Source organism: Chinchilla lanigera, unplaced genomic scaffold (assembly GCF_000276665.1).
Source record: "Chinchilla lanigera isolate Chin_1 unplaced genomic scaffold, ChiLan1.0 scaffold00004, whole genome shotgun sequence".
Lineage (NCBI taxonomy): Eukaryota > Metazoa > Chordata > Mammalia > Rodentia > Chinchillidae > Chinchilla > Chinchilla lanigera.
The window spans coordinates 42067386-42095229 of NW_004955405.1; the positions used below are offsets into that span (position 1 = coordinate 42067386).

Here is a 27844-nt window from a genome sequence, read left to right on the forward strand (position 1 = left end):
GCAGCACCGCGGCCCCACGGGGCAGGCTTCTTGGCAGCAGCCTGGGCCTGGGTCCTCCCGGGGGACTGGGTTACAGCACCCCAGCTCGCTGTGGACTGCACGCATGTCCCCGGGGAGGTGCACCTGCACCAGGAGGGCACCAGGGCTCCCCATCAGCATAGCTGCAGACACCATGCTGCCTTGATTTCCCTAACTGCACCCTTCTTCTGGTCATGATGCAATAAATACAGAGCTGCAACGAGACAAAGAAGACCAAGCCGCTGCTCTCTGCCCCTCTCTGCTCCTATCGGAAGGGCAGCATTGGGGTCTCTGTTGAGATCACTGCTAATTAAGTATATGATGCAATGGCAATTGCAGGAAAAGAAAGCGCCAGCAGCCCGAGTGCTCAGGGAGTCGGCCACACTTAGAGCATCCATGGCACTCACTGCGGGAAACCACAGCAGCCGGGCTGAGGCCTTCGGGTTATGTTCTGCTTGAGGGAGGTCACGTGGCCTTGGTACTGTGTGAGGAGAGGCCTCCACGGGAGGACGGGGAACTTGCTTGAGAAACCGACGGGCCTCGTGGACAGCAAAAGCCATGCTGACCCTGGGGTTGGCAGAGCCAAGCAGGGAACCCCAGGCCAGTGCCTCCTCACTGGGGCACAGCCGCTGCTCATCTCTGGGACCTTCACATCCCCTCTCTGTGGGGCCGAGGGGTGCGCTGTCGCAGGCTGAAAGACGTGGGAACACAACAGCCAGGCAGCTGTGAAGCTCTGCACCTGACAACAGGTGTGACCAAAGCACCTGGAAGCACCTGGACCACCCACCTGCTTGCAGGGCTGACACTCAGCCTTTCATACCTGTGCGCACGCTGCGTGCAGCAGCTCAGGGAGGAAGAGGATTGCGGAGATGGTGGAAATGACAATAACAGCTCCGCTGTCACCCAAGATGACAACTAAAACTAAAACACCAACACTGGTGGCTCCCGCCTGGGGAAGACCGCAGATGCTGGAGTTGGACTGTCTGCCTCCAAACCTTCCATCCTGTCTGTGTGACCTCAGGCCACAGCCGCATGTCTGCAAAGTGGGGCTGACAGCAGTGCCCACCTTGGGAGGCACAGGAGGACCCAGCACGTGACCCTGGAGCGGAGCCCGCTGCAGAAGGAGCCACGTGTTAGTTAGAGCAGTGTCTGCCCACTCTCAGAACAGGGCCCAAGCAGGACAGGGCACAGTGCCATGGAGCACAGTGTCCTGTGGGTCACCAGCTGGCCCAGGGCAGGAGTCGGGCCAGAGCCCAGCCTCCTCTCTGTCTTGGCTGATTCTATTCTCACCCATGCAGCCTGGACCGTGCCTCGCCTGTGGGTTAAGCAGACTAAGCAGTGAGACAACCAGGAGCTCATTGGCTGAAGTTCTCCGTGTCAAAAACAAAAACCCTGCTCGATGGGCAAATGAACGTGAGTGACGGGTCTTCCTGCCAACAGGAATACAGAGTGAGACGGTCGGTCACTGTGGGTCACCCTGGCACACAGATACTAAACACCTGGTTATAAATAAATACACTTCTCCGCTCGCCAAGCGCTGGGCTTCCCTGAACAGCAGCCATGTTTCCCAGTGATCTGCACCTGGGACTGGAGGCGTGGCCACTCTCCCCTTTTCTCTGAGTCTCCTTCCATCCAGGCAGCGGGGGACACATGACACTACCAAGCAGTGAACGCTCCTCACTTCCACTCTGCACAGATCTTCTCATCTGCCTTTCTTCGCCACAGAGGTTGTGTAACAGGGTCAAAACTACTTGTAGCAGAGGACACAAAAGCAGTTGCCTGTATTCTCCCAAACACAGCTCGCCAGGCTTGCTTTTCCTAGGTATTTCTGGCTAGCCTTCCCCTCCCTGCGCCGACCTGCTGACCCTGTGCCGGGTCAATGCCCGCGTGAGCCCCTGCGTGCGGGCTGCGCGTTCCAGGCTGTATTTTACCTTCCCGACTCGATCTTGAAACCACGGCTGTCATGCCCACTTATCTCTGCAGCCTGGAGTGCAGGGCTTACTGTCAGAGGCTGTCCCATTGTTCTTACGTATCATCCACTTTCATGAGTAGAGAGGACAGTTCCGAAAGGCTTTCTCTATAGTTTGGGCCCTCGATTTAGGACAGAGTCCCTAAAGCAGTCACATGGGGCTGAGGTGCCGGCACGGGCTACTCTTTTTCTCTCCACGAGGCTCAGTGAGTGCGAGTGTGCCCAGCACTCTCCTGTGAGCGTGAGAGCAGGGCCTTCCCCACCACCGCGATGCTGCAGAAGGAACACCAAGTGGAGGTAACAGCAACGCAAGCCTTAAAGGGAACTTGCTGGAAATCTTTTCGGGAAAATAAATGGAGTCACTGCAGTTAACAGTGAGGCCAACGCGGCAGCCCGTGCTGCTATTACCATAAACATCGGGAAGGCGCTTTGTGGACGCCTTTCACAGTCACACCTCAGCGAACCGGCCGCGCACTTCGAGGCAGTGGGCTCCTCACAGCGGTGCCTTCTGAGCGCAGAGTTTCAAGCGTCCCCTTGCCTTGCCGTCTGGACTGGGCACTAGCGCACTGACTCAAAGGGTCACCCTTTTTCTTACACTCTCAGCGAAGGGGGGCTTCACTTGGTCTGCGAAGATCAGGGAGTCGCTGACCAGGGTGCGGAATTGTCGTGACCGACACTTGGAGCTGGCTTTCTCCCTAAATCCCCCGTCTCCACGAAAGTACGGCATGCCACCAGCAGTTATTCTATAACTTAGCGTCTTCCTGTCCCATGTCACTGTGGGGCTGAGAGTTTAACCTCACTGGGATTCTTGCAGTGCCAACAGCCACTGGGTTATGTGATTTGTAGCTAAAGCAACAGAACACAATTTACTGTCAGCAGCACAGGAAGTTTTCCCAACTTTAAAAGGAATCACTGAGATCCAGCACCACTGAACATCCACAACCATGCGATACCCTCCGGGAAAGAGGGGCTTCACGGCTTCTGCCGGGGGCCCAGGTGCTCTTCAGTGGAGAGCGTGAGCCAAGGGCCCCCTTAACTCAGTGCTGAGCTGCCGGGCACCTGGCTTCCAGCAGGGGCAGGTGACAGCGTGGAGCCCTGGGGTCCCTGACGCTGCCTGCAGTGACACCACAAGGAAAGGCCGTGTCGCCGCCAGCCTGGGACTCAGGGCCCACCCCTCTTGGGCGTCCTGGGCCAGACATGTGGTCTCCCACTTCCGCCCCTGCGGGTCCATGTTGCCATGGAACTCAGCCGGGAGGAGGCGTCACAGCACTGTCGCTGGGGAAGCCCTTTCGCATTTGGATTCTAAGCTCCTCCCAAGTCTACCCCACCTGGGAGGGCGGTGAACCCCACCTCTGGCTCTCTGGCCTGCGGACCACAGCCCCGTGTGGGCCCCGCTGGAGTCCCACGCCTCTGGGATCAGAAGTGCTCACTGCTGTGGACCAGGCACGGTTGGCAGTGACCCGACGCACAACCAGAGATAAACAGCACAGGGGCTACAGACTAAAGACCAAAGAGAGTGGGGCGCCAGTGTCACCACTATAGTTTGTGTCTGGATGTCCCCCACAGCCTCATGCAGTCATGGGCGGGCTTCTGCAGTTTATGATTGATTCATGGTCCAAAGCTGGGATTATGGGTGTGAGTGCTGCACCCGCCCTGGGGCGGGCAGTTTGCATACAATCTAAGGGAGGGAAAGAGGCTGCCTGCCGCACCTCCTCCCTTTTGCTCTTGTTGCTTTTTCTGCTGCCAAGAACTGTTGCCCCCTACCATGTACCACTCTGCCTTGGAGCCAGCCGAGTATGGACTGAAACCTCCATAGACTGTGAGACAAATAAACCTTTCCTTCCTTCATTTTGTGCACTGGGTATTTTGTCTCAGCAACGAGAGAAAAGTGACCAGGATAGTCACTCAGCCGCACTGAGGCAGGACAGGACACTGAGCCCCGGCTGGGCGGGGCAGAGATTACTCAACCGAGCAAACCACTCTTCTTTCTAGTCCTTGACAAGCTGCCCCATGTTCACCTGCAATAAGTTTATTACTACTGCACATCAGTATGTATCGGGCATTTCAGGGCAGGGGGTTCTAAGACCCCAGGAACACAGAAGGACAAGGTAGTCTGTGTCCCCTGCATCCTACACCACAGGCTCGTCATGTAGAACAGACAGAGGCCCCAACTCCACGTCCGGGCAGGTGAGGATGGGGTCGTTTTGGGTGCGGAGCAGGAGGAAGTGGGTCAAGGGGCCAGCAGGACAAGACCCAACCGTCCAACACAGCTCAGAGAGGGGGGCCCCAGCGGGGTGGACAGGCGCAGAGTGACGTCAACACAAGGACAGGAGACGCAGAGAAGGATGGCGACCACAGCGCAGGAGCCACGGCGAAGAATCGACTCCCGCGCCATGACAGGGGCGGCGCTGAGAGCTCAGACCCGGCTGCTGAGAGACTGCTGGGAAGAGGGTCGAACACGGCTCTGACGAGTGGGACGGAGAGGCAGGAGGGATGATGCCTGAGAGGACAGAGGACTTGGGCCACGAGGTCTGGGAGGAAAGTGGGGGCGTGGAGAGGCAGCTACGGCAACCACACGTGCTGATGGGGCCAGGGGAGGGGCCCGGGGACTCCAGCTTCCTGAGGTGCTGGGTCACAGTGTGCATGGGGCCCCCACCTCTGGCGACCCTCTGACAGCTGGACCCACATGGACACTTCCCCTGATCTCTGTCCATGTGGCCCGAGAGATCTCAGATGGCTCCCTCCACACAGAACCTCTGGTCCTGGCCTGGCCACTCAGCACAGTGCTGGCCCGCTGCCCACAGACGGGCCCGGGTTCACCCAAGTCCTCCTTGAGAAGTCAGAGCAGCCCAGGAGCACAGCTGGACCCACAGACCTGACAGTATCGCACCGCCACCCACAAGAGCAGGGCCAGGGAGAGTCCGCGAGATCGTGGACGAAAGGTGGGAGTCTCACCTAGAGGCGGGGCAGTGCCCAAGGGGCCAGCACTGTGGGTACCGTGCATTTCAGACAGGACAAGGCAGGGCTTTGCAGTGCACAGAAATGCCCAGAGGCGCCACAGGGAACAGTGCAGAGAGAAAGCAACCAGCCAAGACCCAGCAGACCCGCCGCCGTGTCCAGGGCTCTGTGCTTGGCTTGAGATGTGCTCACGGTGTCCTCTCCCGTGCATGGCTGTGTCCTGATCTCTTGGTGAGACACCAGTCATACTGGATTAGAGCTCACCCGGTGGCCCCACTCTCCCTGGACTGCGCCTTCGAGAGTCTTACCCATCTCCCCTCAGTCGTGTTCTGAGGCACCGTCGGTTCCAGCTTCAAAACATGAGCTCCAGGGAGCAGAAGGCAGTGCCTTGCCAGCCCACAGCACACCCAGAAGGGGCCGCGAGCTGATGGAGAAGCTGGGGCACGAACCTGGCATCCCCGAAGGTCCCTTTGGGTCTGTGCGCCTCACCCCCAAACTTGGCGTAGCGGGGCCGGGAACTGCTGCTGACCACCATTAACTCCATCGTTCCCAGGGATCAGGACCCAGACGCCAAGTTCCCTGGAGCCTCAGCGAGGGGCGCATGACCTCACCCTTCCCCTTCCTCCCCGAGGACACGCGCCCGCTGTGCGCAAAGCTGCTCTTACCTGTGGAAGAGGACGGATTTGACCAAGGTGACCACGTCCCTGCTGGCGTTGTACCCGGCGCAGACAATGGCGACGTGGATCGTCTGTGAGGAGAGGGGCACCGCGTCAGACAGATGGAAGGAGGCCTTCCCGGGCACAGACCCTCCGGAAGAAAAACCACGCCCGTGCCTCTCTGGCATCACGAGAGCACGAAGGGCAGTGCCTGCCGCTGTGGAGAACTCGAGACAGTTTTATTAAAGCCTTCTTAATCGGTTTATGGAGCTGTCATCATTTGGAAGCCATTGAGGCTCTTTTCAATTACATGGTGGGGACAGGGGAAACGGTGATTGTTTCCAACAGGCAAAGAGCGAGTCCCCCGCCCCCAGCGGAGACGGACAACGGGGAGAGAGGGGAGGAAATTCACCCTAGAAGGACGACCGGCTGCCCCGGCTTGGTCTGAAGTGCTCTCGGGAGGTGTCGCCGGGGCTGGGCCCACAGGGGGCCCCTGGGGACGCCGTCCTGCAGCCTGAACCCTGGCCTGTTTCATACCAGCGAGGCAGGGAAAGCCACAGGTGGGGGACTCACTGCAGGTGAGGATGTGGCCCGCAGGGTGGTGGGCGGAGGGAGGGACCCACGTCAGGGCCACGCCAGCCACAGCGGAAACCGCTGCAGAAGCACAGCGTCCCAGATCGGGGCCTGGTCTCTGCACCACCTCAGGGCTCCCAGGCGGGGCTGGCGCTGTGGCTGGCGACCCTTGGCCACGAGGAACGTCCCATGCAGCGCCTGTGCCCTAGAGTACCAAAGCTGGCCAGTGCCGCCCTGGGATCCAGACAGGATGCCTCCCGGCCCGGCAGTCCATCCCTCTGTCAGGGAGCACTGCATTTCTGTCCCTCGTGGTCACCGGCCACGCTGACCTGGCTGCTCCCTCTGGCACTCGGTCCTAGGGTCGCTCCTGAGCGTGGCTTCCCACCTCCCTCTACCCTGTCAGCCACTGCAGAACGCACTTCTGACCCGATTACTGCTCTGCAGGCTTGGCTGACAGTGACCTCAGGCGCCAGACCTCCTATCCCACCTGCTCCTGACTGTGGGATACAAGATATGTCCCAGGATACAGCCCCGGTCCACTCTCCTGACCTCTGGTCCCAGCATCCCTCCTGCCCCACAGCCACCCCACACCAGGTGGGCACTGGACACCCCACACCAGGCAGGTGCTGGAGATCAGCTTCACCCAGGGCCTCAGAGTCCTGAAGCCACAGCTGGCCGAGCTAGGGTTTCCAGGCGGCTCCCCTCCCTGCTGCTCACCAGGGCACCCCTCTTAGGCTCCATCCACACCCATCCCAAAGCAGGCTGTGCCTCCACTCGGACCACAGCAGCTGGGAGGACAGCGGGTGGAGACACTGGGCAGGACAGAACCGGGAAGGGCAGCACCCTGGGTGCTGTGCTCAGCGCTTTCCATGGATGGAGAGACTGGAGGCGCCCAGCCCCGAGAGAGTCAGGTGCAGGTCCTCTCCCTGTGGCCCAGCAGGAAACGTGGGCCATTGGGACTGAGCCCTGGGGTGGAACCGCGACCTTGGGGTCCGTCGCCCTGTGCCAGCACCATGGCCCACCAGTGAGCCCTTGAGCCCCCTGCTGGCCGGCGCTGGTCTCAGCAGGGCCACTGCGCTCGCCCTCCGGCCTGAGCCGCCCGCGGGACGCTGGCCAGGTCGGGGCTGTGTTGCCGCTGGTGACCGGGTTCTGCTGGGTGCTGTGGAGGGTAGACTCTGGGGCACAAGGCAGCCCCAGGAAGGAACTTCCCCCGCCCAGGGCTCGGCACACCCGCCAGGGGGCTGTTCAGGAAAAAGGGCAAGGAAACGGCTTGGAGTCGGGTCCGCAGGTCCCGCAGGCTCACACGTATCTGGGCCTCACCTGTGAGAGGAAACAAAGGTGTCGTCTCTGGGCCACGTCTCCAGGAGGAGTCGGGCAAGCGACCGCCACCTCCATCAGAAGGGAGTGAGCAGGCGTGTGCCTTCCCCGGGGACGGCCAGGGAGGGCAGGGCGGGAAACAGGCAGAACCAGGCTCTCTGAATCACAAGTATTTAAACACGTGGCCTCCGAGAAAGCAGCTCTGTCTTGGCTTCAGGGCTCAGGGGCTTTCTAAAATGGGCCCACTAATGTAAGCACGGGCGCGCACATCCTCAAACGTTTCACATAACTCTCCACGCGCTCCAGTTCCATCCATACACCTGCCGCCATGAGTAAATTCATCATCTGGAGCCGGAGCCGCAGAGCCCATTACCTAGGAAAAGCGGAAATCAGAGCCCCATCCACCGTGCACTTGTTGGGGTGGGGCGGGCCTCGCTCCTGCAGGCGCCCTGATTCCCCTGACAACAGGCAGGGACGAGGGGCTGGGCGGGGCGGGTGCAGGGAAGGGGCGAGCGCTGCTGGAAGAGCCTGGAAGATGGGTACCGGCACCATCGCTCCAGCTGGAAGCCATGAAGTCAGACTGCTCTCCTGGGCAGCACAGGGCAGAGAACGTCAGTGACAAGCACACCTGACACTCCCGGGGCAGCACTCTCCGAAAAGAGCTGGCTGTCCCCCTCATTTAGGGAGGACGCAGTGTCCCCGGGGGAAGGGGACCGGCCCAAGGCCGTGTGGCCGCGGAGGCCTGGTCAGGCATCCCGCTGCAGTCCTGAAAACATCCCTCTGTGGCAGGGCTGGACAGGGGAGAGGAAGGAGCACATCTGCGTTCACACCGCAGGCAGGGAAACCCACGGGGTCCCGGCTGAGGGTTCCCGGCACACAGAGCCAGACGGCACCGTGGAGCCACCACCCAGACGACGACGGAAACTCGCCAGGAGGACGAGGCTGGTGCTGGACGGCCACGTGGCCGGACACGGGGAGAGGGAGCAGGGACGGGCGAGGCCCGTCTTCCCGTCACCCGGAGGCCATTATGTGTTCAGAAACACGTGTTCCGACTCAGACAGGCTTCAAGGCTGCCACAGAGGGCAGTGTGCCCTGGGCCAGCGGCCCACACCGCAGCAGCCGGACACCGCGCCCGAGCAGAGCAGGCAAAATGTGTTCTCGCTCTGTGACTCCAGCGCTCTGTGCTCAGACTTCACTGCACAGGAGCAGGGGGTGCGCCATGGATAGGCAGCGGTCAGCGCCAATGTCCTGGGGCCAGTGAGTCGAGTCAGCATGTACACACACACACCAGGGAGCCGGGCTCCTCACAGCAGGGCTCCGCCAGACAGTGCCACAGGGCACGAGAAGCGCAGAAAAAGAGAAGGAAAATAAGCGGGTGAAAGACTGTGCTCAGTGCAGGTCAGAACACGGGGAATGCTGTGCAGGAAGCAGCCATGAAGTCTCGGCCTCAACTCCTGCCAGGCTACTCCGCCATTCCAGAAGCACAGAAGCAAAAGAAGCCAGGCCTGCACCACACCCTCCTCACTCGGGCTGGCCGGGCCTGGGCCTTGGAGTCCCCTAGTCTTCCACACCGCACCCGGGGAGGCTGGGTGGCTCCCACGGGCAGGCGGCCTGGATACGCGGTGACCCTGAGCATGAGCAGCTCAGACGCCTCGGCCGGACAGGGAGCATTCCCGGTGACCAAGCAGCAGCATCGGAGACGTCATGCGGAACTCGCTTCCGTGAGTGAAACCTGCTTCCCAGGTCCCCGCAGGGAGGTGAGGGCGAGGGCGGCCTGCTCCCGGCGCTGCCCGTGCGGTTGGCAGGTCCCACAGTGAGGGACGGCGGGCACAGTCTCAGGGAGGCGGCCTGTCCCCAGCAGCCTGCGGCTGTAATGCGCGTGCCATCGTTCTGGCTCTGTGGCCCCCCTGACCAGAGACACCCCGCGGACGGCCACCTGCCACAGCCCTGACCCTGGACACAGAAGTGGGGAGCAAGTCTCCCATGGCCTGCTCGTCTGGAGCCTGGGGACGCCGTGAGATGCAGCCCTGAGAGCAGCCGCCCAAGAGGTCTCTCCAGCCCCGACACGGGACGGGGACCCCAGGGGCTGGACCTGGGTTTCCCCCACCCGGCAGGGAGGAAAGCGGGAGCCACGCGTCTGGCTATAACCTGTGTGCAAACCTTGTGCGCTCAAAGCCCAGAATCATAAACCAAGAGCCGGCCGGTGAGACCCAGGCTCCCGCTTCGAGGCCGCGGGACTTCTGCCCGCAGAGCGCTGCCAAGGCCCGGCACGGTGCCTTCCCAGACAGACTCGGCCGCCGGGAGCCCAGGGAGGGCAGGGGCAGTGCGGGAGTTCCACAGCACGGCTTGGCGCCTGCCCTGCACCGGCGCCCTGACCTTTGTTTCCTACCCCCTATGGCAGGCCACGTCACCATCACCCAAGTGCACGGGCACACCCCCCACCCTGGGCCACTGCGCTGCCAGCGGGGTCCCTGGAAACGACACGGGGCAGCCATGTGACGGCAGAGGCGCCCGGAGACCCAACCTTCCACACTCGGCGTGGTCAGCGCTTCCACCTGGGCCTTCCCCGGCCAGCCAGATGCACGGGGTGTGACAGGACTGCAGGGCCCCCTCCAGGGCTGCCGCACAACCAGTGGCCACGGGTGTGCGTGGAGGGAGCAGTGGCCCAGCACACGGTGCCTCAGGCTGGCGTGGCGAGCACACCTGAAATCCCAGCACTCTGGAGGCTGAGGCACGATTAAAAGTTCAAGCCTAGCCTGGGCAACTTAGGGAGACTGTCTCAAAAAAATTTTAAAAAGGGCTTGGAATGTAGCTCAATGTGCTCAACGCTCAGTACTAAAAAACAAAACCCTGCAGCAGGCACGGCCCCCAACACTGGCGTCTCCCATCTGTTACCCCTCCCCCACCGCAGAGGGCAGGGCCGGGGAAAGGGGCGCTCTGGAGCAGCGTGAGACCTCCGCCCGGGCGCAGCACTCCTTTGTTGAGTGAGTTCCCTCCTGCCTGCCATGTACTCCCTGGACACCCGCCTTCGCCTCCCCCAGCTCAGGCAAGGGCAGGGGACCTTGCTGACCCTCCTGCCAGGTCCCAGCACTGCTCCTGGGCGGGAGCCTATGTCCGGCCCAGGCTGCTCAGCGCCACCCTCAGGCCGTTCAGAGCGGCCCCCAGAGCTTCCTCGGCAGGACGTGGGTCTCCAGCACAGCAGCGAAGGCAGGAGGTGCCGACTCCAACTAGGGACGTGCAGACTGCCGCACATGCGCGCCGAGAGCCGGGCCTGCCACGGCCAGCGCCCAGGCGGCCTGCCGACCGAGCATCCTTACCTCACACTTCTCCACGGCTGGCTGCTGCCCACACTCGGAGCTGTTGCCCGCCACGATGCCGGCACGCAGGCTCTCGCTGTCGCCCGTGCCCTCCTCCACTGAGTAGGTGCCTGAGTGGTTGCCGCGGCGTGGGGCGGGCGGGCGGCCCCGGGCCAGGCTGAGCTGGCGGCGCAGGGCCCGGTTCTCCTCCTCCACCTCACGCACCCGGGCCTCCAGACCTTCACGCTCCCGGGGGCTGGAGGCCGGGGACCGCGGGCTGTGGGCCTGGGACTCCAGCGGGGACAGGGACACGGGCTTCCCATCTGTGGAGAGAGAAGCGGAGAGTTAGGTGCCAAAGCACACTGCTGCTGACTGGCGCTGGTCACACCATGCTGCAGGTTCCGGTGCATGGTCAGCGTTCTGAATAGGGAGGGAGGGAGGAGGAGCCTCGGGAGGGGGAGGGAAGAAGGGTATATGAGAGCCGAAGAGGGAGAAGAGCAACAAAAGAAAACATAAGAATGACTGAGTTTATTGTGCATGTTCTGTGTGAACCCCTATGCATCCTTCAAAACCCCTCTCTCTACTGTGCACTTATGTAAGGGAGCCCGTCACCATCCTGTGTCCTTCCTCCCCCTTCCAACCCTGAAGGGCTGTCACTAGACTCTGGCCAACGACCGCAGTGTTTCCACACCGTGAGGCTCCGATTCGTCACCGGAGAAGTCACAGAAAGTAATGGACAGCCTCGGCAGTGCCCGGAGCCAGTGCTGGACTGCGCGGGGGAAGGACCGCGCCAGCGAAGGGCCGCCCTGGCGAGCTGGCACTGCTGGGAAGTCGTTTTCAGGTGCCTCACTTTGCACGCGCCCTGCACCTTCTTGTCCTCTCGACGCTAGCCTTCCGGGGCCTCGCTGCAGGTGGCCCGGCTGTGGTCCCCAACACCGCACGGGGACGTCAGGGCCAAAGGACCCCGAGGCTCGCACACCTCATGCCAGAGACCCACGCAGACCCACGCAGACCTGGGCTTCTGATCCTGGACTGGATCTTGCTGGACCCTGGCCTCCAGCTGAGGCCTGTCTGGTCCCCAGGGCTGAGGGGACGGAGCGGGGACAGGGAGGAGCAGGGCCCCCCAGGGTCTGCTCACGCCCAGCAGCCCTCGTGCAGGTCCACACCAGATTCGCGGCCTGGTGAGCAGCTGTGTCCACAGCACCGGCTCTCACAGCGTGTGCTGCAGAACGGGCGTGCCCGGTCCACGCTGCGGGGAACCCGGGCTGACACAGGGGGCTGCCTGGCGCTCGGCCCACCTGGCACTGCCCCTGAATGTAGCAGTGGGGTCTGCACCCGCTCAGCACACAGCCTGCCGACCACGTGCCGGAGCCAACCTGCCCGAGGCGCAGGGACTCCCAGTGCCCGGGCCTGTGGCAGCAGAGGCAGCTCCGCGGGTGTCTGCAGGTTTGGGGTGAGAAAGCACAGCAGCACAGTGCGCGGAGCAGGAGCCCCCACGGGTACGGGCCTCAGAGAGAACGCAGTGCTGGCCAGTGGCGGGCCCCTGCTGCTGGCCTTTGAAGAGGAACCGGCTGCTCTCCCTCCCAAGGAGGGCCCCGGCCGCAACACCTACTCGGCCTGTTCTGCAGCTGCGGGCACCTGCACGGGAACTGGGGGCGCCTCTCCTCCTGCTCAGGCCTCGGGACCAGGCGGGGCTCACACCCGGCTCTGCGGGGGCCCAGGGCGCTGACCCGCTCTGCTGAGTGTACAGGGCCCACGGCCTGCTCCATCACCCAGGCCCTCGCGCACGCTAGCCCTGTGCACACACCCGGCTTCGCTCTCGTCTGGGCGTCCCCCAAAGCCTCAGGTGCCAAAGGCCGGCTTGTGGAAGTGGACAGGGTGCCGTATCCGGCTTGGTGTTGGAGGTGGAGCCGGGTCCGAAGCAGAGGTGTGTGCATTGGGGTGTGGCCTGGACAAGTGTCCCTTCCTCGAGGCTTCTCCCCGCCCACCACAGCCCAGCAGCCTCTCCTCTGCCCTGCTGCCTGCCACGGAGCCCACAGACCACGGACTAAGAGTGTGAATAGAATCAACCTCCCTGTCCTTACGCTGAGGGTGTCGGGAAGTGACCAAGACACCCTCACTGGTTCCCCACCTCTGGGGAACCGGCTGACACAGGACAGGGACCGCAGTGCGCTGTGGCCAGACCTGGGGGGACGGCCCCGCCCGCCCCCGCCTCTTCCCCTTCTTGAGCATAGCCAGCACCGGTGGAGACCAGTGAGGCCTCGCATACGGAAGGCACGGAAACGTAAATCTAATGCATCATGGGCTAGCAGTAACTTAAAAGACGCCCAGTATAATATTAAATGTCTGAGTGGTGAAGAGGGAGAGACACCCAAGGAAAGAAACTCCAGGAGCGCAGTGGGACTGAGGCCTTCGGAATGAGAGCAAGCCAGTTTGTATTCCGGTTTTTCACTGAGAATGAATCTCCAGGATGTGCCTAACTCCACAGCCAAGGAAATGTGGCTATGGTGACTGTGGGTCTCTAAGCTGAGCCCGTCTCCTCCATGCCTGGGGTGGGAAAGGGACAGGTCAACCCACCTGTGCTTTCCCCTGCCCCACCTCTGTTCCTTAGACTGGCAGGACTCAGTCTATTAACATGCATGGTGTGTCAGTCTGTTAACACACACGGTGCGCCTCCGCGCCGCAGGCCTCTGTGTGGTTCTACTGTTCACCCCACTTTGAGCTGAAGCTGCCCAACAAGGGGTGGTTAGTCTGAGGCCCTACTGGCAGCCTCCCTCTCCTCCCTGCGGAACTTCTCCACAAACATGGGTTTATCATTGAATGTGAACCTCTGAACGCACTTGAATGAACGTTCTGGACTGAGAAGCCAAACAGCTAAGGTTCAGAGCAAGGAAGGTCAATGGCAAACCAGGCTGCACAGCGTATGGTGTGAGGTCAGGGATCGCGCGGGGTGCACCCCACTCACCTGAGCACCTGGTTGCACTGACGTATGGCACCAGTGAGGGTTGGCCTCACACTGCAGGGGACAGAGCTGAAGGCCCCTGGAGAGCTAGGGGCAGGTTGATGGGTCTGCTGTGGCCTCCAGGGCTCTCTCCTGGAGGAAACCAAGACCCTGTGTGGCTCACGGCCCCCTCAGGAGCTGTCTGTCCTCTGTGGTGAGGACCCTGCAGCACTAACCTTCATGTGGCACACCCTCCCTCAGTGCAATCTGCTGCGCCGGCCTGCCAAGTCCTCCTCCTGGTACTCCAAGTACACGCTCTTCTCGTTTTATCTCAAACACTCCACTCCCAAGCCAAGCTGAAAACGGGGCCAAACCTGCCTGCACCGGCAGCACTGTGCCTCCTCTGCGGGGTTGGCTGTGAGGCCACGCGGCCTGCGCTCCTGCCCACCACACAGCCGGAACGTGACAGCACAGTGGCCGGGTCTGAACACTGTTTGCGTGGCCCTTGTCCTAGAGTCCCTGTGCCCCTGCCAGCCTCACACACACGTGCCTGGCAATGCCCCCCACCCCAGCACCCCACCACATGGGGCCTGAGCACGTGGCATAGCATTGCCCCAGCTCCAGGTCACCATCTCGGTCAACCTCGCCTGCCCCTCCGCCCAAGCTCAAGTCCCTGCTGGGGCCAGGCACGTGGTAAAGTGTGCTACGGCAACTCATGCCCGACGGACGGAGGGACAGACAGACACGTGACATAACACCCCTCTCCAAAGCACCCAGTCTGACCTTGGGCCTGCGGGTCCCGAGGCCAGGGGCTGTCCCTCCCTGCTGCCACGCACTCACTCGGGAGATCTTCAGTGCAGCTGAGAAGCCCAGGCCCCACCCCGTGGAGGAGCCCTGAATCCGCAGGTGGGGTCACAGCAGCCACGTTCCAGGGCAGCCGCCCGGCCGTGGTGTTCTCTGCAGGGCCGGGCTGAGACTCGGCAGCCTGCACATTGCCTGGTCCTTGCTGCTGAGGCCTTCCTGACCCTGGGATTGAAGCTCTTCCAAGGCTGGCACTGTGTGGTTTCCACTCCGCCCTCCTTCCTGAGAATTTCTCTCGAAAGCAGAGCCCCACCAACTACCCTAGACCAAGAGCACACAGTGTCCCCACCCAGGGCCTCCTCTGGACCTGCCCTGGGTCTTGCATCCCGGGGAAGCTTCCAAGTTCTCCTCTTAGAGAGGCTGTGTCCATGAAGTTTTCTGTCATTTTTTTAACACAATGCCATTCTCCAACTAACATAACCCTCCTTCAAAGGTATTTGTAATTTTAAAATCAATTAAATATTACAGCTACTCATTTTAGAAAGGCTTAGAAAATCCAGTTTGGAAGCTGGTGACGCATGCCTGTTATCCCAGCACTCGGGAGGCTGCGGCAGGAGGATCAACATGAATTTGACACCAGCTTGGGCTACATAGTGAGTTCAAGGCCAGCCTGAACTACAAAGCAAGACCCTGCCTCAAAATAAAAAAGAAAGAAACAAAGAAAAGAAAATTCAGTTTGATCATAAGTTGCAAATTTAATTTTTTTCCTACTGTAACCCTAGGACTTCCTGGGAGCAGATAGGTCAACCTGTCACCAGCTCTTACAGTCCAGGCCATTTGTAAGCCACACGGTCCAGGCTGAGGCATCTTCCCAAGTTCCAGAGTGTGGCGTTGGATTCCCTATGGAAAAGGAAGCAGTGTCTGTGCCAGGCAAGGACTGCTCACTCGTGACAAGTGCGCAGGAAATGTTTTACCCAGAGTCCCCCGAAGTGGCTTTCTGCAAGTTATCTGGCGTCCAAAGCATAGCTGAGCTCCAGCAAGGGCCTTGGAGATCTGGCAAGGACAGAGCAGTGAGAAGAGCTCCTCACAAGCTTCTGAAAAGAATTCGCCAACGCCAGCGCCAGGCCAGGGAACGGAGCGAGACTTGCGCGGCAGTAGGGAAGGAGTACTGAATGTTTTCCTCTGCGAAATTATCCTCAAGAACCTTATCTAAAAGGCTTCATTAAATGAGAAAATGAAGACATTCTGAGCACCAATTTGCTGTACTCATCACAGGTTCTGGTGCAAGTGCGGCCTAACCAGCGTCTCTCCTGAAACTTCCGGTCCAGCGATTTCAAAGCTTCCACCTCCCCCAGATCTCCCAAGTTCTCCTCTGAATTCCTGTCTCACGGGGCCAACTGAGTCTTTATGCCTCCAACTCAGGCCCACTCCTCTCTTCGATACCCGAGGGGTCTGACTATGGACAGACGGGCTTTGTGGGGAACATTCAAATCACCTCCGACAAAGCATCAGACAACAGGCCCAGCCCGAGCTCCTTCCTCCGGATGGAGCCAGCTGAGTCAGGGCCACCTTCCATCTGGAGGTGCAGACTGGAGGGAGCCGATGAGAGAACCACTGGAAACCCAGCAGATGTGCCCCGGCTGGAGGACCAGCCAGCGTGTGCGCACACGGTGCCTTCACGCCTCGGTCCCCGCCGGACACGCTGCTTCCTTAATGCGTCCTTCCTGCCCTCCAAGACCCCGCCCCCCACAGAGGTCACCAGGGCTGAGTCTGAGGGAGCAGCCTTCCCACCGCTCTCCAGTCCCCCAGCAACAGCTGGACACATCCCCGTGACCACTGGGGCCCCGAAACAGAAAACTAAACAGCCAGCTTCAGGCTGCCCTGACTAAACAGAAACACAGGAATCTTCCAGAATTTCCTAATTTTCACTTAAGCTGCATTCAAGAGGAAAGAAAGGTTTCATAAGTATTTTCCCACTGATCTAATTTTTTAAAAAAAATCTTTTTGCAATAAATGTGTTATTTTCTATGAAATATTCATGGCCCTTATAAAAAGCTCAATACCGCATTCCAACAGTGGCAAATCATATGTGCTAAGGAGAGTCATTTTTTACACTAAAAATGTTTAATGAGGTTTTTTGTAGATAAAATCTTGTACAAATGGAGATAGCCACATGGGATGGCTCTCGAGCAGGGGTTTGCGTTTGATTTTACATTCATCAGACTACGGGTACCGAGAGCGGGTCTTCACCCGCGGTGTGAGCCTGAGGTCAGCGCTGGCGGCTGCCCCTCCCTGGCTGTGTTCCACCACCAGAAATGACTTCCAGGTGTTCAAGGGGCGAGGATGGGCGGAGAGGGCTGGTTCCCACCACAGGGGGTGCAGGATTTGAACAGCCAGCAGCAGACAAAGAGCAAAGCCCTGGCGCCCCCAGGCTCCCTCGGGGCTTCCAGGGCTGTGGTCATCTCACTGCAGGTGACAGTCGGTGACACAGATCAGTGGGAAAGAGCAAGGAATCTTGTAAGAAGGGATGCGACAGAAGGGCCACCTCGCACTGGAGCATGAGCTTTAAGGCGGGGAGCGGGCACCAAGCGAGGGTGTCTGACAGCCTGGGGGGCGAGGACGACTAACACTCGGGCACCCAGCACTCCTCGGAGCCCGATGCCACAGTGTCCCGGGTGGCTGGGACAGCGGGAGGAAATGCCAAGGATGTGGCTGTGGGTGGCAGTGAAAGCGCTTTACCCTCCGCGTCTGTGCTGGCGGCTGGTCTGTCTATGCGACCGCTGCACCTGAAACCACACACCCGCCACACCGGCCCGGAAGTCTCTCCCCGCACAGGGTAAGAGCATCAGCGGGGACCTGGGCCCCTTCGACGGCCCCTTCCTGGCCAAGCGAGGGTGAGGACCAGTGCTGGGCACACACCTCGGGCCCTGAAGACCTCTCCTTCTCTACAGCCACGGGGCTTGGAGACAAGGTCACACAGACCTCCCTGCCCGCTCCACCTCCTGCGGTGGTTCCAGCTAAGCCAGCCACGCTTCCCCGGGTCCTGGTGACCTGCAGTCACTGGATTAGGCCCAGTGAGAAGGGTCTGGGAAAGAGATGTACAGAATGAGCCAGTGTCCCAGCCAGTGGGGCCTCGGTCTGTGCCTGCTAACTTCAGCCGCGGCTGCGGGACCAACCCCTGGCGTGGGTGGTAAGTCACAAGGCAGCCTCCCCACCCTCCTCCATGGGAGATTTAAGCTCTTTTATTAAGGAGTTAAAAAAAATTTCCTTCCTCTTCACCTGTTACCCTCCAGGTCCCCTCGACAAAAGCCAATCTCACCCTCATCCACCTTGGCAGAACCAGACGTTCAACTCTCACGAACGACACCCCCCTCCCAGAAAATGTTCTGGCTCATAAACACCCTCTCCAACAGACAGCTGAAAAACCCCATGCTCTGCTCAGCTCAGGGCTGTCCTAGTCCGCTGGGCAGCCCGCCATGTTGCTCCGCCCAAGAAAGACTCCTCTCGTGTCAGAAGGTCTGGTCTGGTTCTGTGTGGGTCTCGGCCTGATCATATCAGTGGGCAGTGCCACATGCAACACGGCAAGAGGGAGCAGCACTTCTGGGACCCGGGGCTCCCTCCAGAGCATCCCCTCTGTAACTGCCACGTCCCCGACGCGGCATCACTGTGCCCGGCTCCGTCGCCAACTAGAAACAGAACATGCGGAGGCACCGCTCCACCTGGGAAGGGCTGTCGGCCTCGCTCCTTCTCCCCTCTGTCCTCAGCCGACTCGCCCTCAGGCTACACTGGAAAAAGAAAAAGGAGGAAAGGAAACCACTCTCACTGCTTTTCTCACAAATCCCAGCTAACCCTTAGGAGGAAATCAGGAAGAAGAATGGAGGTTTTACTGGGGCACGCTGAGGAGAGAAGGGGACAGAGTCTATCCCCAGTTCGGCTTGAAAAAATACCGCGTTATCAGGGAGGGCACCGGGCAAAGACAGCACATCCCGAGGGCAAGGCGGGAGTTGCATGAACACCGAGCTGGTGCCGCTGCGCTCGGGCGCCATCTCCACTCCCCACTGAGGGCCTTTACTCTCCTCATTGTCCTCCTGGGATTTTTATAGGTGCTTTCCAGAGTCCCAGGAAGACGGGACTACATGGAAGCCCTCTGACCAGCGTGCACCGGGCACGGCTGGGGTTTTCCCCTGCAAGGTGCGGGGAACGCAGGCTGGGGTGCGGGACGTGCGGATAGACAGGGATCCACAGCTGCCTGTGCTGCTGGAGGGTCTGGCAGGGATCCCAGGTCACAGCCCCAAGGAGACGCGTCCCTGCAGGGCACAGGCTTGCCAGGATGGCTGGGACAGTGCCGGTGACGGTGGATCGGAATGTCAGGAGGTCTGGCTTCCAGCTTTCCCACATTCCCTGGCATTGCTGCTGACGACCCTGCCTCACAATGCTGCCTCAGGCTCTGCAAAACTCTTGGGGCACCGAAGCCCAACTGCAGAGGGGACTTTAGGCCTCGAACATACAGGCCTGAGATGTCCTTCCTGGCAGCTGGAAAGGACACTGAGAACTGGAGCTGCTGCTTCTGCAGGCTTTGTCGCCTGGGGAAGAAAATGACCCCAGCACCAGCTCGAGTCCCTGCTAGGGCCACCCCTTTCTTCTGCGCGGCTCCTCCTCCCATGTCATGACTCCACCTGCGCCTCAGTGGCCCCGCAGCTGTTTTCTCAGAGACCACGCTCTGCAGACTGCACACTATGTTCCCACTTCACAGGCTGAAAATCCAGGGCTCGCTGCCCAATCCATGTGCTGCATCTTTCCTGCTCTTCACCTGTTGTTCCTGCACTGTGCACCTCGCAAGCAGCATTTCCCGCTGCCACCCCCTCAGCCCTGCACTACTCCTCAGCCAGACACACGCAACGCATGCACCTCACGGGTCACTGCTGCTCCGGACTACTTTGGACACAAGGCAGAGGACACCCAGCAGTGCACACCAGACCTTCACTGACCCTCCCAGCTGCGAGCAAACCCAAGGGTGCAGTGGCAGTGGTGGAGCTACCCGGGCACCAGCTCCAAGTCCCAGCCACACCACAGCTCCTCCGCTCCCTCTGCATCTGCTGTGCCACACTCCCTGGGCCCCCGGCTTTCTATGGGCTCACACTCTCACCTGCAGCCCGGTTCTCCAGCCTGGCCCCAGGGCATCCTTCTTCCCTGTTCGCATCTTAACACTTCCCGGCCTCCACCCTGGAGGTCCTGGTGATAGGGAACGTCTACCAGATGCCAGGCAGGCCTTCTCCCTGTGCCTCGAAATCAAAGAGTGAATTCTGAGGAACAACAGGTGAAGAGCAGGAAAGATTTATTGAGAGACAGCTCCGAGAGACAGGAGGGGACCCGAAGGGGGTTTGCCTCCAAGCCCACTTCCCTAAGAATGTTTTATGGAGCCAAGTCACAAGGTGGGTACAAAATCATGATAGGGTACAGCGTGAGTCACACTATGATCAACCAATCAGATTTCAAGTACAGCCGCTTAGCTAATATTGATCCAACAGAGAAGCAGGTCATGTGGCAGGTATGTGCAAAGAGCAAAAGCATTTGGGGAAGGGATGGGTCTGGATGATCTGGTCACCCATCTGGTGTCTCTCTGGACTTTGCTGGACCAGGCAATACCAATTATAGAGAAATTCCAGGCTCCTGCTCATCCCTCAGGGAGGCCTGCAGGCCTGGTCACTGCATCTCTAACCTTGAGGCCTGGTCTTCTTCAGCTGTGCCTCCAGACACGATTCTGATGTCTTCGTGTTTCCACTGACTTCCTCGATGGCCCGTTCCTCTGGCTTTGTATTAACTTCTATCTACCCAGCTGCCTGGAATACTAGGATCTGTGCCACCCATTATGATGCCCCCGGGCCTAACCCGATGGCACAGTACCAGGTGGGCTGAGTGACCATGCAGGAAGCCGGGGGAGCCCTGGGACTGGGGCAGTCTCTGCAGGACCTCGGCTTTGAGTGAGCTCAGAACCCAGCCCGGTGCTGTCCTCTCACTTTGGCCCGGTGAGGCCCACACTGTCTGAATCCCCTGGACGCTACATGGCGAGTTTTGTGGTCCCCAATTTAAAGAGGCAGGAAGAGCTCACAGAGCTTAAGTATGCCGTCAAGACCTGCTGCAAAGAAGTGAAAAGAAAAAAAAATTAGGGTTAAAAGAAAGGATCCGACTGAATCCACAAGACTTCCGTTCACCCTGGCTTCCGCCTCTGAATATCGGCTCTCCGTGGAAACCAATGCTGCTCTCCCGGGCAGCGGGGCCGAGCTCCCCTCTGCACACTCACAGGAGGGGTGAGGCTCAAAGAACCCAGAGGAAACCCCTCTGACAGCCCAGGGAACTGGACCCTGACGGCAAGAAGGAGCCCAGTGAACGGGCAGATGCCCTATTAGATGCCCCAGAGGGAGTCGGCATGCAAGAGAATGAAAAGAAGTGCCTCACAGGTGACCTGGGCACCGCCTGGGGTCACTCTGTGCTTCTCAAAGGACACCTTGGTGGCCTCAGCGGACCTACTGCAGGCAGTGGAGGCGGCATTATCTCTACAGCTGTAAGCAATTCTGCTCCTGCAAACAGAGCCAGATCTCTTCTGCTTCCATAGCTAAAGACAGGAGGAGGTGGGCAGGGGAACGGAGTGCACAGGAGATAAAGGGGTCAGCGAGATTCAGCTGCAGCTCTGGCCAGACAGGAGTGCAGAAAGGGGAATCAGAATGCTTTGTTGCAATCATCAGAGTATTCAGAGGCTGGTCTGGGGCTGCAAATGGTTAATTCAGTTTCTTTCCTGATGAGTAGCTTCAGCTGCTCATCAATAGAATCTCCAGCTGATAATTATTAAGTGAAACTTGTGGCTGCATTTGCATATGCAAAGCGCAATTCCCTCCCCAGCCACAATGGGAGGGAGAATGCGCTTCCTGATTGTACAGGGTGGGGTGGGGCTCCAGCTTGCTTTGCATGCGCTTCTCCAAGCTAATCAAGCCAGATATTCAGCAGAAATAAACCCCACATCCCAAAATATGCCATTTGTCAAAATCCAGAGCTCACATGCGAGACCTCTCTCTCCGGATCGGAGAAGGATGCGTGCCATCTCAATAACTGTGCACAAGGGTTGATGCCTGTGCCCAGCCGCCGCACAGGGCACACGCGAATCCTGCCTACACGCGCACCTGGCCTGTCTCACTGCACGATAAAGAAGCCGGCTACACGAGTTTCTCAGAAAGACAGTCTCCAACCCCCTCCTAGTCCTGTGGCTTTAATTCCCGCACCTGTCCAGGAGGCTGCTTCAGCCCCAAAGAACAGGCGAGAAGGAAATGCCGCAGCAGGGCATTCCAGAGCCTGAGGCTGCCTCTGTCCTGACACTCCTCTGGCTGTGAAGAGGGAAGCCTCTGGGCCTGCCGCTGGCTCTCCTCCACCTACAGCACAGGATGCAGAGCAGAGGGCCGCACTCCCGGGAGGATGAGGAGGATGCTGTCCCTGGAAGGTCTGACAAACCCTGGCTTCAAGAAGCAGCAGCGCAGGCACTACCCAAAGATGGGAGCAAGACAGTCCTGGCGCCACGGAACGGGGCCCACAGAGATGTGCGCGGTACTGCAGAGGCAGAAACGGACGACAGATAATAAAGTATTAATTGTAACTCCAGGCATCTTGGTCAAGTGTTATCCTCGGCTATAGGTCGAGGATAGAAATTCCTTAGGCGCTCTCTTAACACAACGGACCCCCAGAGGCCACAGGGGCTGTGGACACACAGACATCATTCTGCACTCGGACAGTGGGGTCTGTGAGGCAAGCCCACCGTTTGAGGTTTTATACTGCGTTTTTGCATGAGTCACAAAGAAATGGCATGGGCTACTTGAAAGTGTGGAATGGCTTATAAGGCATTTTGAGATCATTAGGAAACAGAATTCCTTTCATATTTTTATCCTGGCCTCCATTTATTTTTTAGTTGTCTTGCTTACATTTCCTTTGACAGCTGTTTTTAAGGCAATCTGCCTTTTGGTGTTGTTCCCAAATATACAGCCGAGGCTTTTATAGAAACGTTTCTTCCTGCACTCATATTTCACCACTCTAAGTAATAATGAAATCAGATTATTTCCTTAGATGGGGAAGGGAGGCCAGACAAAGTGACGTAGGAAAGTGACAGGCTGCAGAGCCGCGGTGGGATCAGCAAACCCCAGGGGCCCTGGAGGGCAGGTGGAGACTAGGCTTGAGGTGGACGCAGGAAGGACATTGCCGGAGGGTTTCAGAGAACCCGGGCAGAGGGTAGGAACCAAGTGCTCAGCTGCAGCACAGTCCCGAGGACACACAGGAAGCGCTCAGCTCCCTGGTGCGAAACACGGGTGTGCCAGGAGCTTGCAGGGGCGCCTGCTTTCCCTCAGTGGTCAGGTCACTTTTCTGCAACCCAGAGTGCAGGCTCAGAAACGAGTGCCGCAGGCTCTGACAGAGCAGGAGCGCCTGCACCGTGGACGGGCAGGGACCGAGGCCCCGCACCCAGGACCGGCCTGGGCTGCTCTCTTCACTGTGCCACTCACTGACGGACAGCGACCCCGGGCTGCCTCCGGCCTCCAGGACGGTGGGGTGAGACCCGGAACAGTCAGATGGCTCTTGTTTAGCTTTCTGTCACTGTGACAAAACACCCGAGAGAGCAGCTCACACAGGGTAAAGCGTTTACTTTGGCTGATGGCTTCAGAGGGTTTGGCCCATGGTCATAGGACGCGCACATGACACTGCTCACCTCACCTGGCCGGAAGCAGAGGGAAAGAACACGTGCTGGGGTCCCCATGCCCCTCGGGGAGCGGCCGCAGGGACCCCGTCCTCCCAGAAGGCTCCCTTCCGAAAGCCCCTCCGCATCCAGGTCCACACAGTGTGCCCACCGGGCCAGGCCTCCACAGCTCCCGGGGTCCCGCTCCTGCAGCAGTGAGTTTCCGGGCAGGAAAGGATGCATGGGAACAGCGCCCCCTTGCAACAGGGAAGAGGTGGAGGGGAGACTCGCAGCATCTTCTGTCCAGACCCCGCCAGACCCCGACCCCCCGGGTGCGGCACGATGGTGACCTAGAGCCCTGGTGATGGCATCCCGGCCCACAGGTCCAGGGCAGGTGACCTGATGCCCCCTGCCGGGAAGGAGCCCTACAGGGCGGCAAGGTGGGTGGCCAGCCCTGCTGACCTGGGGCAGGATCCCACTCCTCAGAGCCTCCGTGGGGACCGAACTCTGCTGTCTCACAGGGCTACTTTGAAATGCATTTTTAACACAGCCAGTGGAAGGTGAAGTAAAAGAGGGAATCGTAGGGGCACGGAGCAGTGCTCCAGAGCGAAAGTGCGCGGGCGTCGCGGGACTACACGGCTATGGCTTATTATTAGCCAGAGTCCGCGCGCCCAGCTATCTCAGTCAGTAGCAAAGCAGCCATCTGTGGTGCATTACGGTCTTCATTCCACGAGGGTACAGAAAAGCTGAGGCAGGGCACTGTTGGAAGGGCTCGGAGAGGCCATCTGTGTCACCACGGCCCGGCCTGGTGTGGAAACTGATGGCCACCGCATCACAGGCTCCTGCTGTCCTATGTCTGTCCCAGACCGCGTGGAGCTTCTGGACGGCCACTGGCTGGCGGGGACCCGGGGCGACCTGCCCACCCTCTGTGGAGCACGGGCCACACTCTGCTTCTCTGGGTGGAGCCACTGGGGCTGGGCCAGCATCGCCTCCCGGCTAAATGACAGCAGCACAACTGTGCTCTCTACAGTGCTGTGTGCAATGGAATCAATCTCCTTGTAAAGGAAAGAGCAACATGTCTGCAACAAGTTACAGCCACCACTTCCAAACCCAGGAGATACGCACGTGGGTAAGTGTCTCACAACACAAATAAATGCAAAGGCTGGAAATGACCCGCGCTGTGATCTGGGTTATAATTCATGAGGCCGCATGGCTGTCACCAGGAGGGTCTCCTGCCCACAGCTGAGGAGCGCACAGGTCACAGGACCTGAGAGACACACCATGTCCCCGAGGTCAGGTTTTACAAAAGATACTGCCCTACAAATGAAAGGAGCCCGTGCTCATCGGCCCCTCTGTCTGCGAGTGTTGCTTTGAGTTTTGCAGTCAACCAGGGTGTTCAACTCAGCCCAATAAAACTCATGTGTTAGTTCATTCAAGTCACACATCTACAAAGCATCGACAAAATGGGTCACTATCCTGTCCTCTTCTGGGAGTATAATCCTGATCTGCCAAACTCATTGGCTTAAGAAATACACAGCAGATTGGCAGACGGGTCCCTGAGTGTGTCTGGGTGGGGTCGGGGGTGAGGTGTGACCTTGGGCCCGGTATCTGGCCCCTCATCCTTTCCTGCCCAGCTCTGCTCCTCTGTTGTGCTTCTCCTGCCACCGTGAACTAAGCAGCTTTGCCCCCCGGCCTTCTGCCTTGGAGCCAGACATCGATGGAATCCCCCGAAACCGTCAGCCAAAGTAGACCTCCCCTCCCTTCAGGCAGGCGTGCTGGGTGTTACACCTCAGCTACGGGAAAGCTAACTCACCCTGACTAACACACCTTCCCTTAGGGAATATAAAGCCCAGTAGGGTAAAAAAATCACAGTGCAAAGATAAAACGGTAGGAACAAGGCCATGTGCTAAGGAATCACACAGAAGCACCTGGTGGCTCGGCCTCGCAGGGTAAGGAGAATGTTGAGTGTCCACCCTGTATGAGCTGAGAGCAGAGAGATGAGCACCACGCAGGACGGAGAGCAGCAGCTATGAGAGGAAACAGTATCCTAGGATATTCCGGAGACGCAGAACTGTCCGGGGCCTCTGCTGGACACTGCCCCCCCAAGACTACACGGCGCAGGGATTCAGTTCCAGCCTTAGACGGCACCAATCCCCTCCGAGTCCCATTTCTGCAAAGTTGGATTTTCAGAACTTGCTGTGATAAAAAATATCACCCAGGGGAACTACAACAAGCAGCACGGTCTGACATGAGCCCAGTCTGGAGATTATGCAGTGCCCGACAGCTACCTGCATCCTGTAAGCAAATAACTGTGTTCACTTAGGAGTGAAATAACAAGGTTTTCTCTTCCGTCTTCGTGCATCCTTCTTTTGATCAACTCCTAAACTGTCAGGATGTACACAGGCAATAAACAGAAAAGCTAGGTTCTTTACTTCGACTATGGGTGCCGTATCCGGGGTGCCAAGAGAGGAGGAAGTGTGGGATTCGGGGCCAGACACGGGGAAGAGTGTTCACAGTGAGTGCAGGACACCCTGACACGACTCGGGCCCAGGCAGGGCTGGGTGAGCAGAGGGAGGAAAAAGCAGGAAAACGCGGGGATCGAGAGGGTCTGATGAGCGCGCTGCAGAGCCTGCCGCCGCCGAGGCCGGTGGGAGTCAGGGGCTGGACGGTCCCCGCCACAGGAGGGCAGCGCCACACCCCTCTCGCAGGGACGCGTGGTATCTAGTCCATGCGTGGCGTGAGGAGAGCTGTGGAGTGTGGACGATGCTTGGTTCCTAAAGCCACCACTAGAGTTCACGCTGTGGCTCCTGTCCCAAAGCCAGGCCTCCCACGCAGACGCTGCTGCCCTCACGCCCGCCCGGCAGCTGCGGCTGTCCCTGTCCTCCTGTCCTCGCGTTCCTGGAGAGCCTTTGCACAGGCAGAGCGCGGGCTCCACGGTGAGTGTGAACGGCATCTCCCCTCGGGGTCTGACCTGTGCAGACTGCCGAGCCCGTGCGTCCCCCGCCCTCCCTGCCGGGCATCCTCCCAAGCGCAGAGTCCTACAGCCAGTCACCACTCGTCTGCGTGTTTGACGGTAAGGGTGCCGACCATTATTTATCTCCTCAAACATTTTATGTGCAGATGTTTTTCCTTCAAAATGTTGTATTTCTGGCCTGTAACTCACAGCAATCCTCCTGCCTCAGCCCCCTGAGTGCTGGGATCACAAGCATGCAGCACTGTGCCCAGCTGAGAGGAATCCCTTCTCTGGCATAGGAAAGTATTTTGTCTTCTTTGTCAGTCTAAAGCTGCAGCATGACCGCCTGCTGTGGCCGGGCCAGTGTGTAGCCCAGAGCTTACACGCCAGAAATGGGGCTCAGAGGGGAACCTGTAGGAGGGGAACCTGAGGGAGGCCCTGCCCGGAGGGGCGCGTGCCCATCTCTGGCAGTGGCCAGGCCTCGGGTTCCCCAGACTGGACTGGTCGCGGGGAGACGGGCCTGGCAGCGGGCGAGCTGGCCTTGTGCTCTCCACTCCCCTCCCATGTGCTCGTCCTCAGCCAGCCTCACCTCTCCCCGCTCCCACCACGAGCTGAAGCCCACAGAAACGGAAGGACAGCGCTGGGCTCCGGGCACCCCCACTCCCCTTCACAGAGGTGTGAGCCTCAGACCATTTGTTTTAGCAACGTAAGTCAGACTAAAAACTTCCCAATTTATCCGGAAACTCCAAAATTACAAAACAGTTTGCTATTAGGTCGCGGCAAACCACCATGGTCATCCTGGGCCCCGGGGAGAAGTGAGAGCAGCCAGGCTGCCCGGGGGGAGGGGCGTGCAGAGGACGGGGCGGCACCCGCATCCCACGCTCAGACTCCCACGTGGACCAGCGTGACCTGGGCACCAGCACCAAGGCCTCCTTGAGACCCTCGGCTCCCGAGCCGCAGCCAGCAAGGCCGGGCCCTGGGTTAGCCCTTCCTCTCCTCTCTCAGCCCCCCGGGCCCTCCGGGAAAGGGAGTGATCCCAGCCCTGCCACGCTGTGGAAGGCCCCTGTGCCCCGGGTGGGCGGGGATCGACGCTGACCCTGCAGCCAGGTCTACCGTCGTGAGGACATGAGTCCACCGGCTTGAGACGCGCTCTCCACACCCAGCTCTGCTCGCACCGGCCATGGAGGAGACAGACACTATGTGCGGACCCTCAGCATGAGGGGCGAGGACAGGCGTGGCCGTCATCACCTCCCAGAGTGGTGGACCTGACGCACCACGACCTGCAGGTGGAGTACCTGGGGCAGAAGGCTGGAGCTGGGGCACCTCGGGCCGGTGCAGGGCCCTCGGGAGACCCTGCTGGGTGTGAAGGGGCCTTGCGACCGAACAGGATTCCAGCGGCAAATGTACACGGCAAACACCGCAGGTTCAGTGGAAGGAGAAAATAGCTCATCACACAAAAACGTTCTATAATGACCATGAGAGAGAATGGCATAGAACACGGAGATTACGGGAAAGCACAGATACCTATCAACGACCACGGATCTACATAACAAGCCAAACAGCGAGCCTCCGCAAGGCACAGCCACAAGTACTAGGGCATATTGCGGCTACTGGAAGGGTGTTTTATTCATTCCCATCAAGATTGTAAGAACCTT

General features: G+C 59.5%; 1 protein-coding gene across 1 annotated transcript in view; it reads right to left on the bottom strand.

Annotated features, from left to right (window-relative positions):
* Large (like-glycosyltransferase) overlaps positions 1–27844 on the bottom strand; it is a gene marked incomplete in the record, with an annotated part of 333637 nt that overhangs the window by 175956 nt on the left and 129837 nt on the right. The window contains 2 exon segments of the mRNA XM_005374653.2: positions 5611–5693; positions 10809–11110. Of these exon segments, the coding sequence (XP_005374710.2) occupies positions 5611–5693; positions 10809–11110 (385 nt within the window).